The following is a 14,677-nucleotide window of genomic DNA, read 5'->3' as shown; positions in this document are numbered from 1 at the left end:
TATATATACATAGAATACTGAATCTCATAGATTATACTTCCCAATTTGTGTGAAAAGCACTACAGGAAAGAATAAATACATCTTTGTGGCAGATAAAGTTTTATCTCTGTTAGAACTATGTTATTTAACAATAACTTACCATTTTCAGGCTGAGTTTTTTTAAGCGAGTCTATGAGAGTACTGACAGCTTTTAAAACAAATATGATTTCTGTTACTTGTTGCCTACAAAAGGAAAATACAAACAGTCAGCAACCCATTCTTGTCTCAAGATTATAAATTTTCTGTGAAACTTAAGTAACATTGAAAAAAATGTAATGGAAATAGCTGCCTACCAAAAAAAAAAGGATGTTAAGAGACCAAGGTTATTGCTTGTTTGTATAATGGTTTTCCACCATTATAGCTACTGCCAGCTAGGATGGCTTTCAATTTGATATTAGAGACAGTGACAGAACATGTGTCTCAATCTGAAAATGTTCATGTACATGATTAGCCATAAAATGGAAAGAATCAGTTTCATCAGTCACAATCAAAAACTCCAAAAACATTTCAGCTGAGGTTAACTGAAATCTAAGTAAGTCCCATTTGTGAAAGAATTTCCTTGTTCTCAGGGCAATTTTCTGTTTCAAGAACAATTACTTGAGTAATGATTCACAATATTGCTGTTTATATATTTTGTCTTATTGTCAAGAAGATTCTCTACCTCTCAGTTTAGAAACTAGCTTTGCTAGGAATAAAGGGAAATTAGATTTCGGAAATATTATGTTAGAGATACCAGAAACATTCTTTCAACAACTGATAATATTTATTACTGAATTACACTCCACTTTTCAGGGTAACAGCACTGAGTGTGACCATTATTTTTTTAAAGCTCTTTCTGGTCAACAGAAAAAAAAAAAGATAGCAAATTTATTTGAAACATTTATCATATACTTCTCGAGCTTTAAATTGCAAACATCCCTAACACACACCCATATACATGAACACCTCTAACACACAACAGACATATTCTGAATGCAGCCAACTCAAAAGGTACTGTTAATACCCTTTATTTCCTAAGGGAAACACATACCGTGGAAGAGGACATTTGCCACTCAACCTCTCGTCTTCTATGTAGCGATGTAATACATCCTGTGACCTTTTCAAGAGCACAGAAAGTGCCATTCTAGAGATGTAGCCTTCCTGAGGAGTTGTGACTTTATTACTGAATGAAAACTGGAGCAGTGTTTCAAAGCACACCTTAGAAAACTCCTCTCTCAATCGAATATCTATTTCTGCTTCTGTCAAAGTAAAACATCATAATTAATTGAGCACTGTGCATGCCAGTATACTAGAGGTTTCATTTCTATCAGTTAACTATATTTTGCAAAATGGTTATCAGTCCTGTAATATTAAAAAAAAGATTAGCAGTGATACGGAGAAATATTAAGAACACATTCTGAGGAAAGGTTGACTGTGTGATATTCACAACAGTTCAAAAATAAAAGAATATTCAGCACATTCACTAATGTGTCACCTACTTAATGCTGCTGTAATAACAAAGTACATCAAATTACCTAACAAAAAACAAAAGAAAAAAAAGTGACAGGAACATCCCCAGTCCTACACCATCAGTACTAATATTTGCTACTATACAGTGTAATTTTATTGTCTTTCAGAAAATATACAGAGAAATGCTTTTGTGTTTATGTCTGGTTAGCTACAGCATACAGTTATGCTAAGGTCATTTAATTTTAAGTACTGGATATCATGTCTGCCTTACAATTGCCTGAAATCACTGTCAAGTCTTGCAACTGGCATAAAGGAAAATAAACTATTAGGAAGTTCTGAAAAAAAATGTAGAAACACAAATACAATATTATACATGACACTGACCAAAAAAGGAAATAGTAGTAATAAAAAAAACAAGTAACTTCCATGAGACAATACAGTTTAAAGTGAATACATGTCATGGAATTTCAGGTCTTTATCAGAGTAAGTACTGTCAACATTTTTGTTACTGTCTAGCAGATGTAAACATATTTTTCTGTACCTTTTGTCATTCAGCTACTATACCTGTAAATGAAGATGACTGAGAGTGTATGGAGCCTTTATTGAGCATAGTCATTATCTGACCAACAAATTCCTTAGGAATAAAATTGGCATATGGCAGTATCTCCGTACTAATAAGCTGCACCACCTAAAATAAATACATTTATATTGGTTTTCTGAAGATTAACACTGCAATTCTGGCAGAAGACAAAAGAAACATTAAACAAAGAGACATGCCTAAAGGAAATTTACATCTTCCAATGCTGCTTTAAAAATTTGCAAACATCTAAAAATTGTGGAACTGTGTTTAAGAGATTAAACTTGAACTAATAAACTTATTTTTCCCCTTATTTCTGAGTTTCTGAAGCAGTTATCACTCAGATTTCCACTAACATTTGACACATATTCTTCCAGTCAAATTTACAGTTTTGAGAAGATTGGACAATAAGAATTCTCCCTCTCCCTCTACTCCATTTAATATTCTTACTATCACACTAACACATATCTCACATGCTTATAAAGTGACATCAGCAAAACTGAACATGTGAGCCAACTAAACAAGCTGAAGGCAACACACAAACTGAAATGTTTTCTGTCCTTGGTCTTGGTGCATTCACTCAGGAATAAAGTGGGTTTAGATCTCTGTAAATTAATGCATTAGATCTCATAGTTCTACTCACTGCAGATAGAACTGCTCTTGCTTTTTTTGCCCAGAAATCTTCACATGCTAGCTAGGGAGATGACAGGAGACTGATTGCACAGATATTGCCATGTTTCTCTGCAACTTCCTTTCCACCGTACACCTAATCCCCGGTCTGCCACATCTCTTTGTCCTGGATTAGCCCACAAGATCAGTCCCTCTTCATTCCAAGTATCATCTCCTCTCATTTTTCTTTGGTGTTATCCAACCATGCATGATTTTCCTTACAATTACAACGGCCTCTGCACCACACAAATCATCATTTCACCATTTATGCAAAATGTTTTTAGTACTGAGAACACACCTAGATTGTAAGAATGAATGCCACCTCTCAACGAGGAGAGCATTCACTTTAGGTTCAGTCATCAGCTTCCTTGGGTTTACAGTTACCTATGTAATTGCTTGGCAATAACGTAATAAGTAAGAATCAGATAATGGATTAGAAGCAGCAAGACATTCCCTTTATTCCACTTGATACTGGTTTGAACTCAGGTGGACAAGTTTTTGGCATGCAGCTTCCTATCCTTTGCAAAACCCTGAAGCTGTCAAATCTTGAGCCTCTAAATTTGTCTCCTTTTCAAATAGAAAAAAAAAAAACATCTCAGAAAAATAATGAACGGGCAGCTTTTCCAAAAATTCTTTCAAAACTAAATGCAACCTGTGAACGTCACTGTCTTGTGTGTTTGACAGTGTTATACATTTGCTGTAGTCTTCTTACCTCAACATCAATACTCTCATTCTTCTGAAATTCTTGGATTGAGAGATTATCAGGAGGTGCACTGAAAGTAAAGAAAATACATGATACTTCTAAATTCACAAGATGTGTAAGGAGATAAGTATGGGAAAATGCATTATATTTAAAGTTTCACATGCATCAAGTTGGTACAGTATATATAAAGTATTATATATAGAGTATATAAAAACTATTAACATTTTAGAATAAAATCTTTCAATAATGATGATAAAAGTGGTTCAGAGGAAAACTGCAGTAAAAGATGAAAATGAAGAGTTAGGGCAACTAAGGACTTGCAACACCATTTTTCACATGTATGTCAAAATAATCTCTTTTGTCTTATACTGTGCAGAAGTCACAATAGTTGTTCACATGCATTTGTGAAAATCTCATTTAGGCATCAGAGGTGTTTTTGATTTTGTTTTTCCTTTTTCTCAATATACAGGATTTTTTCTTTGAGATGTTTTACATTTTTAGCAATTATTCACAAAAAAAATTGTATTTTCTTTTGTGTTAATGAAACACACTTCTCATTAATGGGACATTAGTCCATCTCTTTTGTTGATAACTGATACCTGTTCTCATTCTTAATGAATTCTAGGAAGAGAGAAATCCATTTTACAAACAATGATTATGAAGAATTTCAGAACTCTCTGCAATTCTTCCATTGTATACAAAAATCTACTTACAGATAAAACGCCGAGAAGTGATTCAGCCATGAATGTTACTCCAGGCTTTATACGATCCTACATTACTCGTTTGCTACTTTGGAGATCTTCTATCATTTGACAGGAAATTTTATGCTAGCTATCATTCACCAAGTTTTTTTTTCTGGTGAAGTTGTCTCTCATTTAATGAGTCATTCTTTCTCCTTACTGGAATACCTGCTAAGTAGACTCAAATTCATTTTCCTTTGCTGGATTATGCTACTGCTTGCTGAGTTACTGAGGCTAGTTCCTCCGTAACACAGAAAGCATATCATGAAAATCTAACTATGTGATTACCTTGCACTCTTCATTAGATACCCTACTAATCCATCAGGAACAGCACACACAAGTCTAGGTATCTGTTCTGACCCAGTTATGCCGTTCTTATTTTTCTGACATAGAGAAGAAATCAAAATCCTCATGTCTACGTCCCTTTGAAATATAAAAACTACTGCAAAACCCACAGGGTTGTATGTCTAGTGTTTCTGTAATGTCTGATCTGCATGGAAGGTAACTTTATTAGAGCTAGCAGAATAAATCACTGCATTAACAACAAAAAAAGATGTAAAGAGCTGTAGAAAGTTTAGATAATTCCATTTGTTAAATCCTCTCCTTTTCCCACAATTTTACGTTTTGTCTTTTTAAATAATATTTTAAGATCTTCAAATTGAGGAACAGTTTGGAAGTGTGACCATTTGAAAGGCATAGTTTGAAACATTTGAATTAAGATGGCGCCTGGTGCTTCAACTTGCTGTTGTTGTGTATGTCTGTATCTTACGATGGGCCTTATATTAGATGGTGCCTTATTTGCTCTGCAGTATACAGAGCATGTACAAGTACACAGGATGGTCGCTACTGAAAAGGCAGGAAAATGATATGGCCAATCTGCCACAGTCCCTGCCTGATTTACTGCAGCATAGGCAGATGCAAGGAAAACAGTGCTCTGGGCTGAACAAAGAGCCAAGCTGTTCTGTAAGCTGAGGAATTGGTGAAGTATGGCAGCAGCGAGCAGACCAGCATCCTTTGGCTCATTTCCAAACTCCCTCCTCAAAACTCCCAGTTTTTTCTCCACCCCCACGTCTCCCCAAGAAACAGCAGACACATGCAGTGGGTAGTTCTGAGCCAGGCATGTGCTCACTAGGAAGGCAGCTGCCAGATATATGACCGTGGATCTGTGCCAGCCTTTTCCACATAGGGGTACTCATCCAGGCCTTTCTCCTCCATCCCACTTTGATTTTCAGAAATGGTTGGAGCCCTCTAAATCTCATTCAAATGTGGTTTGTTTGGCTAACAGCTTTTTTTCTTCCCATTGTTCCTGTATGATGCTGACTGAATCAAACAGATTTTTACCAGGAAGGGTTCTTCTTTTTCCCATCTTTGGGTACTTAGCATGAGACACCTGGATCTGAATCTGCACATCCACAGCTAATTTTCAGTTTTGACAACTGTGACAGCACGTTCCTCTTTGAAAATAAAGATACTTCCCTGTCTCAAAGAGATTATATTGTATTTTTTATTGGTTCGTGTGTTAGGCTGTCAGCAAATTTGGTGTTACATGTCAAAGCAAAGAATAGAATATTAAGTAGCTGTTCATTCTATACATTCTCTAACATAAAAAAGATAACGATGCAAACCCTTTAAATAGAAATATGGACAATTACAATGCATACGTATGCAGGTCGTACTGAATTACATGGAAAGTTTTCATTCTGACACTTCCCTGTTTATGAATGACTGACTTCCTGAGCTGAGGTTTAATTTAAAGAGGTTTTATGACCTTTCTGCTCAGTCATCTATATCTGACCTACCATATATGTCACAGATGATGCTCTATTCTTGTACGTGTAGCAAATGACTCCCAGGTAAACAGATTTCTGTAAGGTGCCCAAACGAAACATCTAAGGGCAAAAGCTTTGCTTGTTTGATGCAATACAGCCAAACTGTATGGGAAGGGTCACGAGCCAGTGCAGATTTAAGAGGCAGTGTAATGCACGCTATAGCTCTGTGCAGGATTTTCCAGGTAAAGAGCTCCCAGCTGCTGCCCAGTGTCTAGGGAGGTCTTTAAAACCTAACAACAAAGAGCTAACAGCCACAGAGAGTCCTGCTGTGCACAGCGGCACTCTGCTCTGAAGCATCTTTTTGGAAAGTATTGATTTAATTCCCTCATGTAAGCACAGACTTCTGCTCTGGTAAATTATATATATGCATGTTTGTTGAATTTTATTTTATATAATGGCTTGACATGCTTCCATGAAAGCCTCTGGGAAAGAAGTATGATATTAAATAATAAACAGACCAGCCTCTTACTAGAAGACAATTTTGTATAAATTGAGTTATGTGAAATGTATTTTTAAATGTCATTTTGATTTATAATAAAAATCAAGATTATCAAGCCTTCTCAGCTGTAGCTTGCTTAAAGAAACAAGAATAATAACAACAACAAAACCTAAAACAGAAACAAAAAAGCTGAAGCTTTTTGTTTGGAAGCTGTTAATTCTCTATAGCAATAACTTATTCCTTTTCCCTTTACCTGGGCTCTTTTGGCTATATTTGAAACATCTTGTACAAAGCTCCAAAGGCCATTTCTGCTGTCTTTGTACATTTCAAGCATCAGTGTCTCTCTCATATCATTCAGCTCCACAGCTAGTTTGCAAACCTATTCCTGCTTGAAAGAGCATGCAGAGAATGCTCACTATTTTAAACACAGAGGTTCAGAGATTTTTTTTTTTAAGGGTTATTACCACAGTGACTCTTGCCAACACCAACTCAATTTCACTGGTAGAAACAATATTAGGAGATCTACAGATGTAATTTCTAGGACCACAGTGATTAGAAGAATGATGAGTTAGATCAGAAAAAACATTTAAAATGCTTGGTAGAAATTTAGAACACCGGTGAAACTGAAATAACTTCTTATCTCTCTGCTCTAGGAAAATTTCTGGTTCCTCAGCCCAGTAGAGACTTTGATGATATGCATACAAAATGAACAAAGGTAGAAGGAAAAATCAGCTAAATCAGTTACACGGTATTACTAACAGAATCATTTGTTCTCACTTAGAGGGCAGTGAGGCCCTGGCACAGTCTGCCCAGAGAAGCTGTGGGTGCCCCACCCCTGGTTCAAGGCCAGGTTGGATGGGGTCACCTGAGCTGGTGGGTAGCAGCCCCATCCATGGTAGGAGGTTGGAACTGGCTGGGCTTTAAGGTCTCTTCCAACTCAAGCTATTCCGTGATTCTATGATTCGGTGACTACAGTAAGGGATTTTCAAGGTTTACAGAGATGCAGACATTTCTTATTTAGAACCACCTCAGAAGTGGTGAGCTCTGAAGAACAATGTTTTGAAGGGCATGTTCAGAAGGAAGATATTTACAGGTTTGAGTTAAGCCTGGGAAAACAAACAAACATAAAACATCTACTGATAAAAACCCTGGAAGGAGTAACGATACTGGCCTTTAACAGCAGAAGACCAGATAACTAGGAAATTATCCTGCTGTTATCCACATGGTTCCATGAACCACCAGCCTATTATTAATATTTTAAATTCTTCTGAACTTTAAAGCTTCTAAGTGAGAGAGCCAAAAAGTTTCATGCAACAACTGAGAAACTCTTCAATTCTAATTAAAATTCTGGTCCCTTATATCTCTTTATATATGTATCTTGTATATAAAATCACAGAATACACTCTGGTCTCTTAAGAGAGAAAGTAATAGTTAAAAAAAAAAAAAGACACATTTTTGGGCATCATAAATATTCACAGAAGTAATGCCTCCTTTACCTCCAGAGAATATTCTCCCATGCATGACAGCTGGCAAAAGCTATTAACTAACTCCAACAGTTATTGTTTTTAGCAAGCAACATGTTAATATGGAATTTCTATGGTTAAAACAACTTTCAAGAAAAGTATAAATTCACTTCTTGTTAAGAAAAAGAGATTACCCATTTGGCCAAGAAAAGGTCATGCAGATAACAGATAATACCAGTCTACACTGAACATCTGACAGTCTTCCTTCCCTGGACTTGCAAATGGTTTATAGCCAAAACTGAACCATGGCCAATCTGGATCAGTTAAAAACATGCAAAATTCACGTATTTCATCCTTTCCACAGATATTTAGGAATAATTAATTTACAGCAAATAGTAAGAAGTTTCTTCAGGAACACATACAAGTGAATATACATTATCCCACGATAACCTGAAAAATCTTCATTATAATTTTCTAAACCTCACAATGGTATTGATTATAAGGTACTAGCTGACTTGGACTGTTGGAATGGAAGCTGGAATACTAACTGTAGCCAAAAACAAAACCAAAGAAGATACTGCAAAGATTATTTTAAATTAAAGAAACAGTGAAGCAACAAAACAAACATTTGTGGTTACTTAAGTGTCTTTTCTGCAGTCTTGATGATCTTTTTTTATTTCCTGGTCTTCCTATCTAGTATTATTTCTTTCAAGTAAATTCAAAGATGAAAGAAAGGATTTTCATACAATTGCATTATAATCCTACTGGTGGAATTCCAAAGCCACTCATGGTAAACAATTTTACTAACAGATATTCCTCTAAAATTAAGTTTCATTGGTATCTCATTTTCATCTGTTTTGGGCAAGCTGCTATTTATTCATCACTAGTAAATACAGCTGTGTTTCGTTGCTGACTCCTGTGTGTTTGCAAAGTATGCACACACAAATATACACAGAATATTAGCATTAGGTACAGAAGAACCCTGCTGTTTTTTATTAAAAAGATTAATTTATGACTGAAATCAACATAAAAAAATCAGGGAATTAATTTCTTCATATTCTACATTGCCCTTTAATCTGCAACACAATTAGATATACTCAGCTACTGCTGAAAGCTGTTCATCCACAGATGCTCACAAAAGATGAGAATTCTTTACCCCTTCTATGCAGTCTTCTACAATACCTAACACCTTACCTCTCCAGTAAAAGGTTCCTTTGATGTTTAACCTTTGATAATCTTTGCTACACTGAAATGCATTTTTACCCACTGTAAAGGGACAAAAATAATTCTTTGACCATATTCTGGAGTCTTCCCAATGATACATTCTTCTTGTTATAGGTCTAATCTCTGATCATTTTCCTTTTACTTTTCTGATTTTTCTGAACATGCCCACAACTACAGTGTCACTCTTAAGAGATTAAGCATATACATCTGTCAGTCTGTCTGCTAAACTTTTCACAAAGTACTATAAATATAGCTAATTGTTTTCATCTTAACTGGAAGAAAAAAAAAATAATGTTGCAGTTCTGATCAAACTGAGTATATATCAGTAACTCTTCATCAGATCCCAATCCCTGGCAGTCCATATAGAAAAAGGAAATACTATGCCTTGCATTCAGAGCTCAGCTGTGCTTTTTCTTGCTTTGACATTTCACTTCTTCAGTGAACTTCTGTCTACTACTTACTGAAAGTATACTTTAAAACTAGATGAATTGGTTACCCCTTTTCCTTCATTCATTCAAGTCATCTTCAGATATCAAATAACTAAGAATAAGGCTGTTTTTATTGAACTCTACTGGCACACTGTTTGAGTTTGACTACCTCTGTGAATAAATTACTTACAAATATTTTTGAGTTTAAAAAAAAAGAAGGAAACTGTATTTACCTTTTAGTGAATAAAAAGTCCTCAAATGTATTGGCTAACTCTGGCCACATGCTGTCAAATTTTCCAGAAGATGCATGCTGCCTTGCAACTGGAAGTCCAATAGAAAGTACTTTGAGAAGAGAGGAAACAGCGAGCTTCCATGTGCTTTCAGAAGGACAGGAGTATTTCAGACTCAGTGGTATTCTCAGTGTCTGCAAAATGAAAGATCAAACAAAATGTATAGTTGTTCAGAGAAATCCAAGGGCAAGACAGATTTCTGCAGATCTCAGAAGACATTTAAATAGATGATAGTACAGATCTCTACATTTTCTGCTGGCATTTGAGATGATCTTTTTAAAATATAATTGTAAAGACTATTTACCCTATACCAGCTGGCTGAAGTACGGGTCTGTCAACAAGTACAAAGTCAGAAACCAGATCTGATCCATTACCAATTACACTATGAATCTACCCAATAATTTTCTTTTTCTATATTACCATCCACCTTTCTGCGAATCCTGACGAATAGGCTTACCTAATATCTAACAGGTTGCATAAGTGTATTCTGGAGTTTAGTTCTGTATCTAGAAAGTTCTCCCAAGTGCTTCCAAAGTTTAAAAAGAAAGAAAGAAAAAGCCATACTGAATTTAAACTTTCCCCAAAAAACAGAAGTTAAACTATGCATGCGACCACTGCAACATATCTGGTCACTGTTGACTGTTAAACCACAGGAAGTCTAAAAGCAAAAAGAACTACTGAAATTCTGAAGAAAAAGGCTACTACACAACTCATATGTATAGCAGACAAAAACATGACAAATTCTGGATAAAAAGATAGCTTCAGTAGCTATAAAAGAAGCCCATTAACATGTTTAAACTAAGTTTATGTACTACATGCACTTTATTTACCCCTTCTAGCACTGTCAGTCAACTGACAGTGAACAAACTAGGAGCTGATACCAAGTTATCTTGGATATCTAATTCTTTCATTTATATTGCAAATACATATTAACTAAATTTGGTTATTATGTTATGTACCCCTGATACCTTCAGTAAAGTTTCTGATTTAAGGAATACAAAGGGAGAGCTCACTCTCAAGAGAGTTAATTGTAATAAATTTTGGCAATGAGTTTGTAATCAGAGCTAGGATCTAACCCTAGAGAAACAGAATGTTTTCTTCTGATGCTTTTGCTCACGGAAGTGAAGTCTAATTCTAACATGAACACAGGCTTCAGACAAATGAGAAATCATTTCAGAAGTGTTTTCATTTACTGAAGTATAGCACGTTATTAACAACTGTGAACCGTCAAAAAAAGCAGCATTTTATATCTGTTTCACCTATCCATTTAAAACAGAAGTGCAAATCAACTGTAATAATTTTGAAATATAAACATTTAGTTCATAACAAATTCTAAATAATACCATGTAACTATTTTAAATACTTCAGCGTTTCTCAATTTCTGTATAGGAACAACCCGCAGACAATCGGGTCATTACAAAAAAGCTTAGGCCTGGTATATTATTCACAAGACATTTACTACTACTTCCATTATTTGCCAAACTTATTTGCTAAAAACAAGGTCAAACAATTATGGGTTTGGCTCTTTCACCTTGAAGGCACATCTGTGCACCCATAACATTTTATAGCTGTATCAATGACACGTAAAGCCATTAAAAACAGACCAAAATAATAACTAGAGCACACCTCCACAAAAATGTGTGTGCCAGTTTTGTCTTCAGCCTTTTCTTGTATTTACTAAGAGGCCTGCTTTTCAGACTCAGGTGCACAATACTGTCTCAGATTACTGTTTTTTGGCCTAACGCATTTGTTGATTTTTGTCTTAACACTGAATTACTGATTATTATATCACGCAGCTAAAGAACAATGCATACACCTTAAGCAACAGTGATGGCAGCATCACAGGAAATGACCTGCTGCTCATCTTCATAGATGATCAGTTATATTCTTTACTGAGGCTTTAAGCTTCCCAGAAACTGTTTATGAACACTATCTCAAAATAAAACTCCATTAACTCAGAGCACAAGCTGGACAATCCTTTACCTTAATAATGTTCTGAAGAACTTTCTCATTCACAACAGCTTTATGGCAAGCTGTTTTTTGGTATAAGTCTACAACCACTTCCAACGATCTCTCAGCAAATGGTACATAATTCAATGCTACCCATTCCGCCTAGGAAAAAGACAGTGAATTACTGAACTGTATGCGTGAAAGTGTTAGTTAAGGAACAGAAATTGAATGCTTTGCGTTGAACTCTCAAGTTTAATTCATGCAAGTTTTGGTAAGAATATGATCCAAGCAACAAAACTGCAAATACAATGTGGTCTGACTATGAAAATGTACTCTACATTGAAGTAAAGTACATTTAAATAGGAGAAATGTTGCAATCTAGGCAAGACAACTACATTAGGACAATCTTTAAGGAAATTTAACTCACCGGTGCAAATAGTTGTATCTAGTGTGATTCCATTGTGTTGCAGGACAAATAGAATAAGAAGAATTAATACATACATAACAGTTACCTCTTAGATTACACTGAATCAGATGCTCATGCTTAGTGAACAGTGGAGTACACAGATTTTAAAAATATATATGTTATTGAGCATGTCCTATTTCTCTACAGCACATGCAGTGCAAAAATTTGCAGCTGGAAGGACTTTTTCCATTCTGAAATATGGTGGTTTTCTATTTAATATAGTGTCAAATATAAGAGCAGATATTTTAGATGAATTTGCTGGACAAATTCAGACATAATCGTTATGTCTGGTGTCCAGAGAAGAATTTTTCAGCATGGAGAAATACAAGATACATGAAGAAAAACAAATAGAATTCAAAGGTAGCGAAAGAAGATAAAAGCACGTTAAAAAAACTAATAAATTAACTTATTACACAACATGCACAGCAAAGTTTTTACAGATAGAATAAATGCATACTACTAAAGAATACCTGAAGCTGAATTGTGTTTATCAGCCAAACGAAACGGGTAAGACTTGTAATAAATTACCTGATTATACTTTGCATTTGCAATGTGCTTTGTTTCCAGCTGTCCATACTGTGGAGGCTTGCATGAAAATTCTACAAAGGCCAACAGCTGGTCAAAGATTGCAGGATACATTATCTGCATATTTTCTGAGCCCACACATATAGCCTATACCAAAAGGAAAAACAAAAGCTTGGTATTTATCTTGAGCTTCAGCACATCAAATTATGCCTCAGTACAACGAGCTCCTACAGAAAAATCCCCATGTCTGTCTCTTTGCTATATTGGCTAATGATAAGGACTACTATTTTTTAGTTCACAAACGATTTTGCTACAGCACCATAATGCTAAAGCTGTAACAGTACTATCAATATTAATTAGCACTTAATTAATCAATATTATTTAATAAATATGAAGAATGATTATCACAGAACCATGCAGGAACTGGACTACACAAAACTAACACTGAATAAAAGACAAAGTATAGTTCTAATAGCTTAAGAATAGTAAGCTTTGTTATTTTATTAAAATTATTAGGATACTTGCCAATATTAATAAATAAACAAAGCTAATAATAAATAACAATAAAGCTAATAATAAAGTTAATAAATAAAGGTATCTCATTTTGTCTAATAAAAAGTATCCTTTCTTTACAAACTTTGCTTTGATGTGACATCTCTGTGGGTCATATCATTCTTGACTGTTGATCCCAGCCACATCTTCTAAAAGGTCTACTTTAAGGAGCATTTACATCTCAGAAGTAATTCATACAAAGTTTCCATCAGTAGTTAAAATTATGTCTTACAGAAAGAAACACAAATAAAATCAGAATGATATCATTTTAGCATAGCTGAAACACAGCCTTGTGTTAAAATTGGAAACACTTAGGAAGGGTGTTCTCAGAAGATGTCAGTGAAATATCACGTTGTCACAGTGTAATGATTTCCTGTTGCAATATAAATCCCAATGAAAAGGCAGAGCATCTATTTTCAAAGCCAGATACAAAAATTCTATGAAGCTATTCCAATTATCTTCTGTCATTTTAAGTCTTGCTCTTCCTCCCCACGTCCCTCCTCCCAAAGCTTCAAGAAACAGTTTACTTATTGCTCCACAAAAAAGCCTTGATCTTGTACTGTCATTTGTCTCTGGGGAGGAATCAAATTCTCCTTCCATTAACTAAAGACCATTCATGACAAGCTGTGGCCAAACTAATTCAAGGTACCAACAGTTCAGAAGCTGTGATTGCAGCCTCCATGCTGGAGCTGTGTCATGAGCTACGACATTCAAGCTACTAGTGAATATCTCCAGTCCTCAGCTGAGAGAGGGAGTAAGCCAACAGGGCCTGCAGGCATCACCATCACCAGATCACCTTAGGGCCTGGCGTACCTTCATGCAGTGCTGCACCAGAGCACTCCATAAATGGCCTTTCCCTTTTCCTCGGCTTCCTGCAACTGAAAACACATATCCTAATGCCCCAAAAGCTTAACCAACATTACGAATACAGTGGAACACCGTTCCTTCTAAAAAGCTATACTCCTCTGATCTTTGAGTCTAAGGCTGTGCTGACCTCAGAAAAAAAAGCTGGTTTGATGCTGAATACTCCCCTGTGTTGCAGAACACTGCGTTTAATTGCTGATCTCATACTTGACACACTGTAGAACAGTTTCAGCTGACATGCTGCTGCACCAATGTCCTTGCACTAAATTTTAATAGGTTAATGCAAGATTGCATATGTAAGAAATTATTTTGTATAACACTACTTGGATTAGAAAGGGACAAAGAACATCCACAAATCCCTGTGTAAGCCTCCCACCGGAGTAATTTCTCTACACATCTTCAATATTGTCACTACTGCCAGAAGACTAATGTAACATCTACAATGACAAAAATTCAAAGCAACTTTGCTA

General features: G+C 35.5%; 1 protein-coding gene across 5 annotated transcripts in view; it reads right to left on the bottom strand.

Moving 5' to 3' along the window:
- MON2 (MON2 homolog, regulator of endosome-to-Golgi trafficking) overlaps positions 1-14,677 on the bottom strand; it is a 78,016-nt gene that overhangs the window by 10,669 nt on the left and 52,670 nt on the right. For 3 of the 5 annotated variants that reach the window (XR_005857370.2, NM_001199605.3, XM_015281478.4), the window contains 8 exons: positions 12,795-12,938; positions 12,228-12,245; positions 11,834-11,962; positions 9,794-9,984; positions 3,447-3,507; positions 2,053-2,176; positions 1,070-1,277; positions 140-222 (listed from right to left, as the gene is read on the bottom strand). Coding sequence is in view for 4 of the 5 variants with exons in the window: in NM_001199605.3 (NP_001186534.1) it covers positions 140-222; positions 1,070-1,277; positions 2,053-2,176; positions 3,447-3,507; positions 9,794-9,984; positions 11,834-11,962; positions 12,228-12,245; positions 12,795-12,938 (958 nt within the window). In the remaining variant the exon portion in view is untranslated. The remainder of the gene's footprint in view (positions 1-139; positions 223-1,069; positions 1,278-2,052; positions 2,177-3,446; positions 3,508-9,793; positions 9,985-11,833; positions 11,963-12,227; positions 12,246-12,794; positions 12,939-14,677) is intronic. The other 2 variants (XM_015281484.4, XM_015281491.4) reach the window with 1 other exon arrangement.

This window comes from Gallus gallus, chromosome 1 (genome assembly GCF_016699485.2).
Source record: "Gallus gallus isolate bGalGal1 chromosome 1, bGalGal1.mat.broiler.GRCg7b, whole genome shotgun sequence".
NCBI classification, from domain to species: Eukaryota; Metazoa; Chordata; class Aves; order Galliformes; family Phasianidae; genus Gallus; species Gallus gallus.
This window is presented reverse-complemented; position numbering and strand designations above follow the sequence as displayed.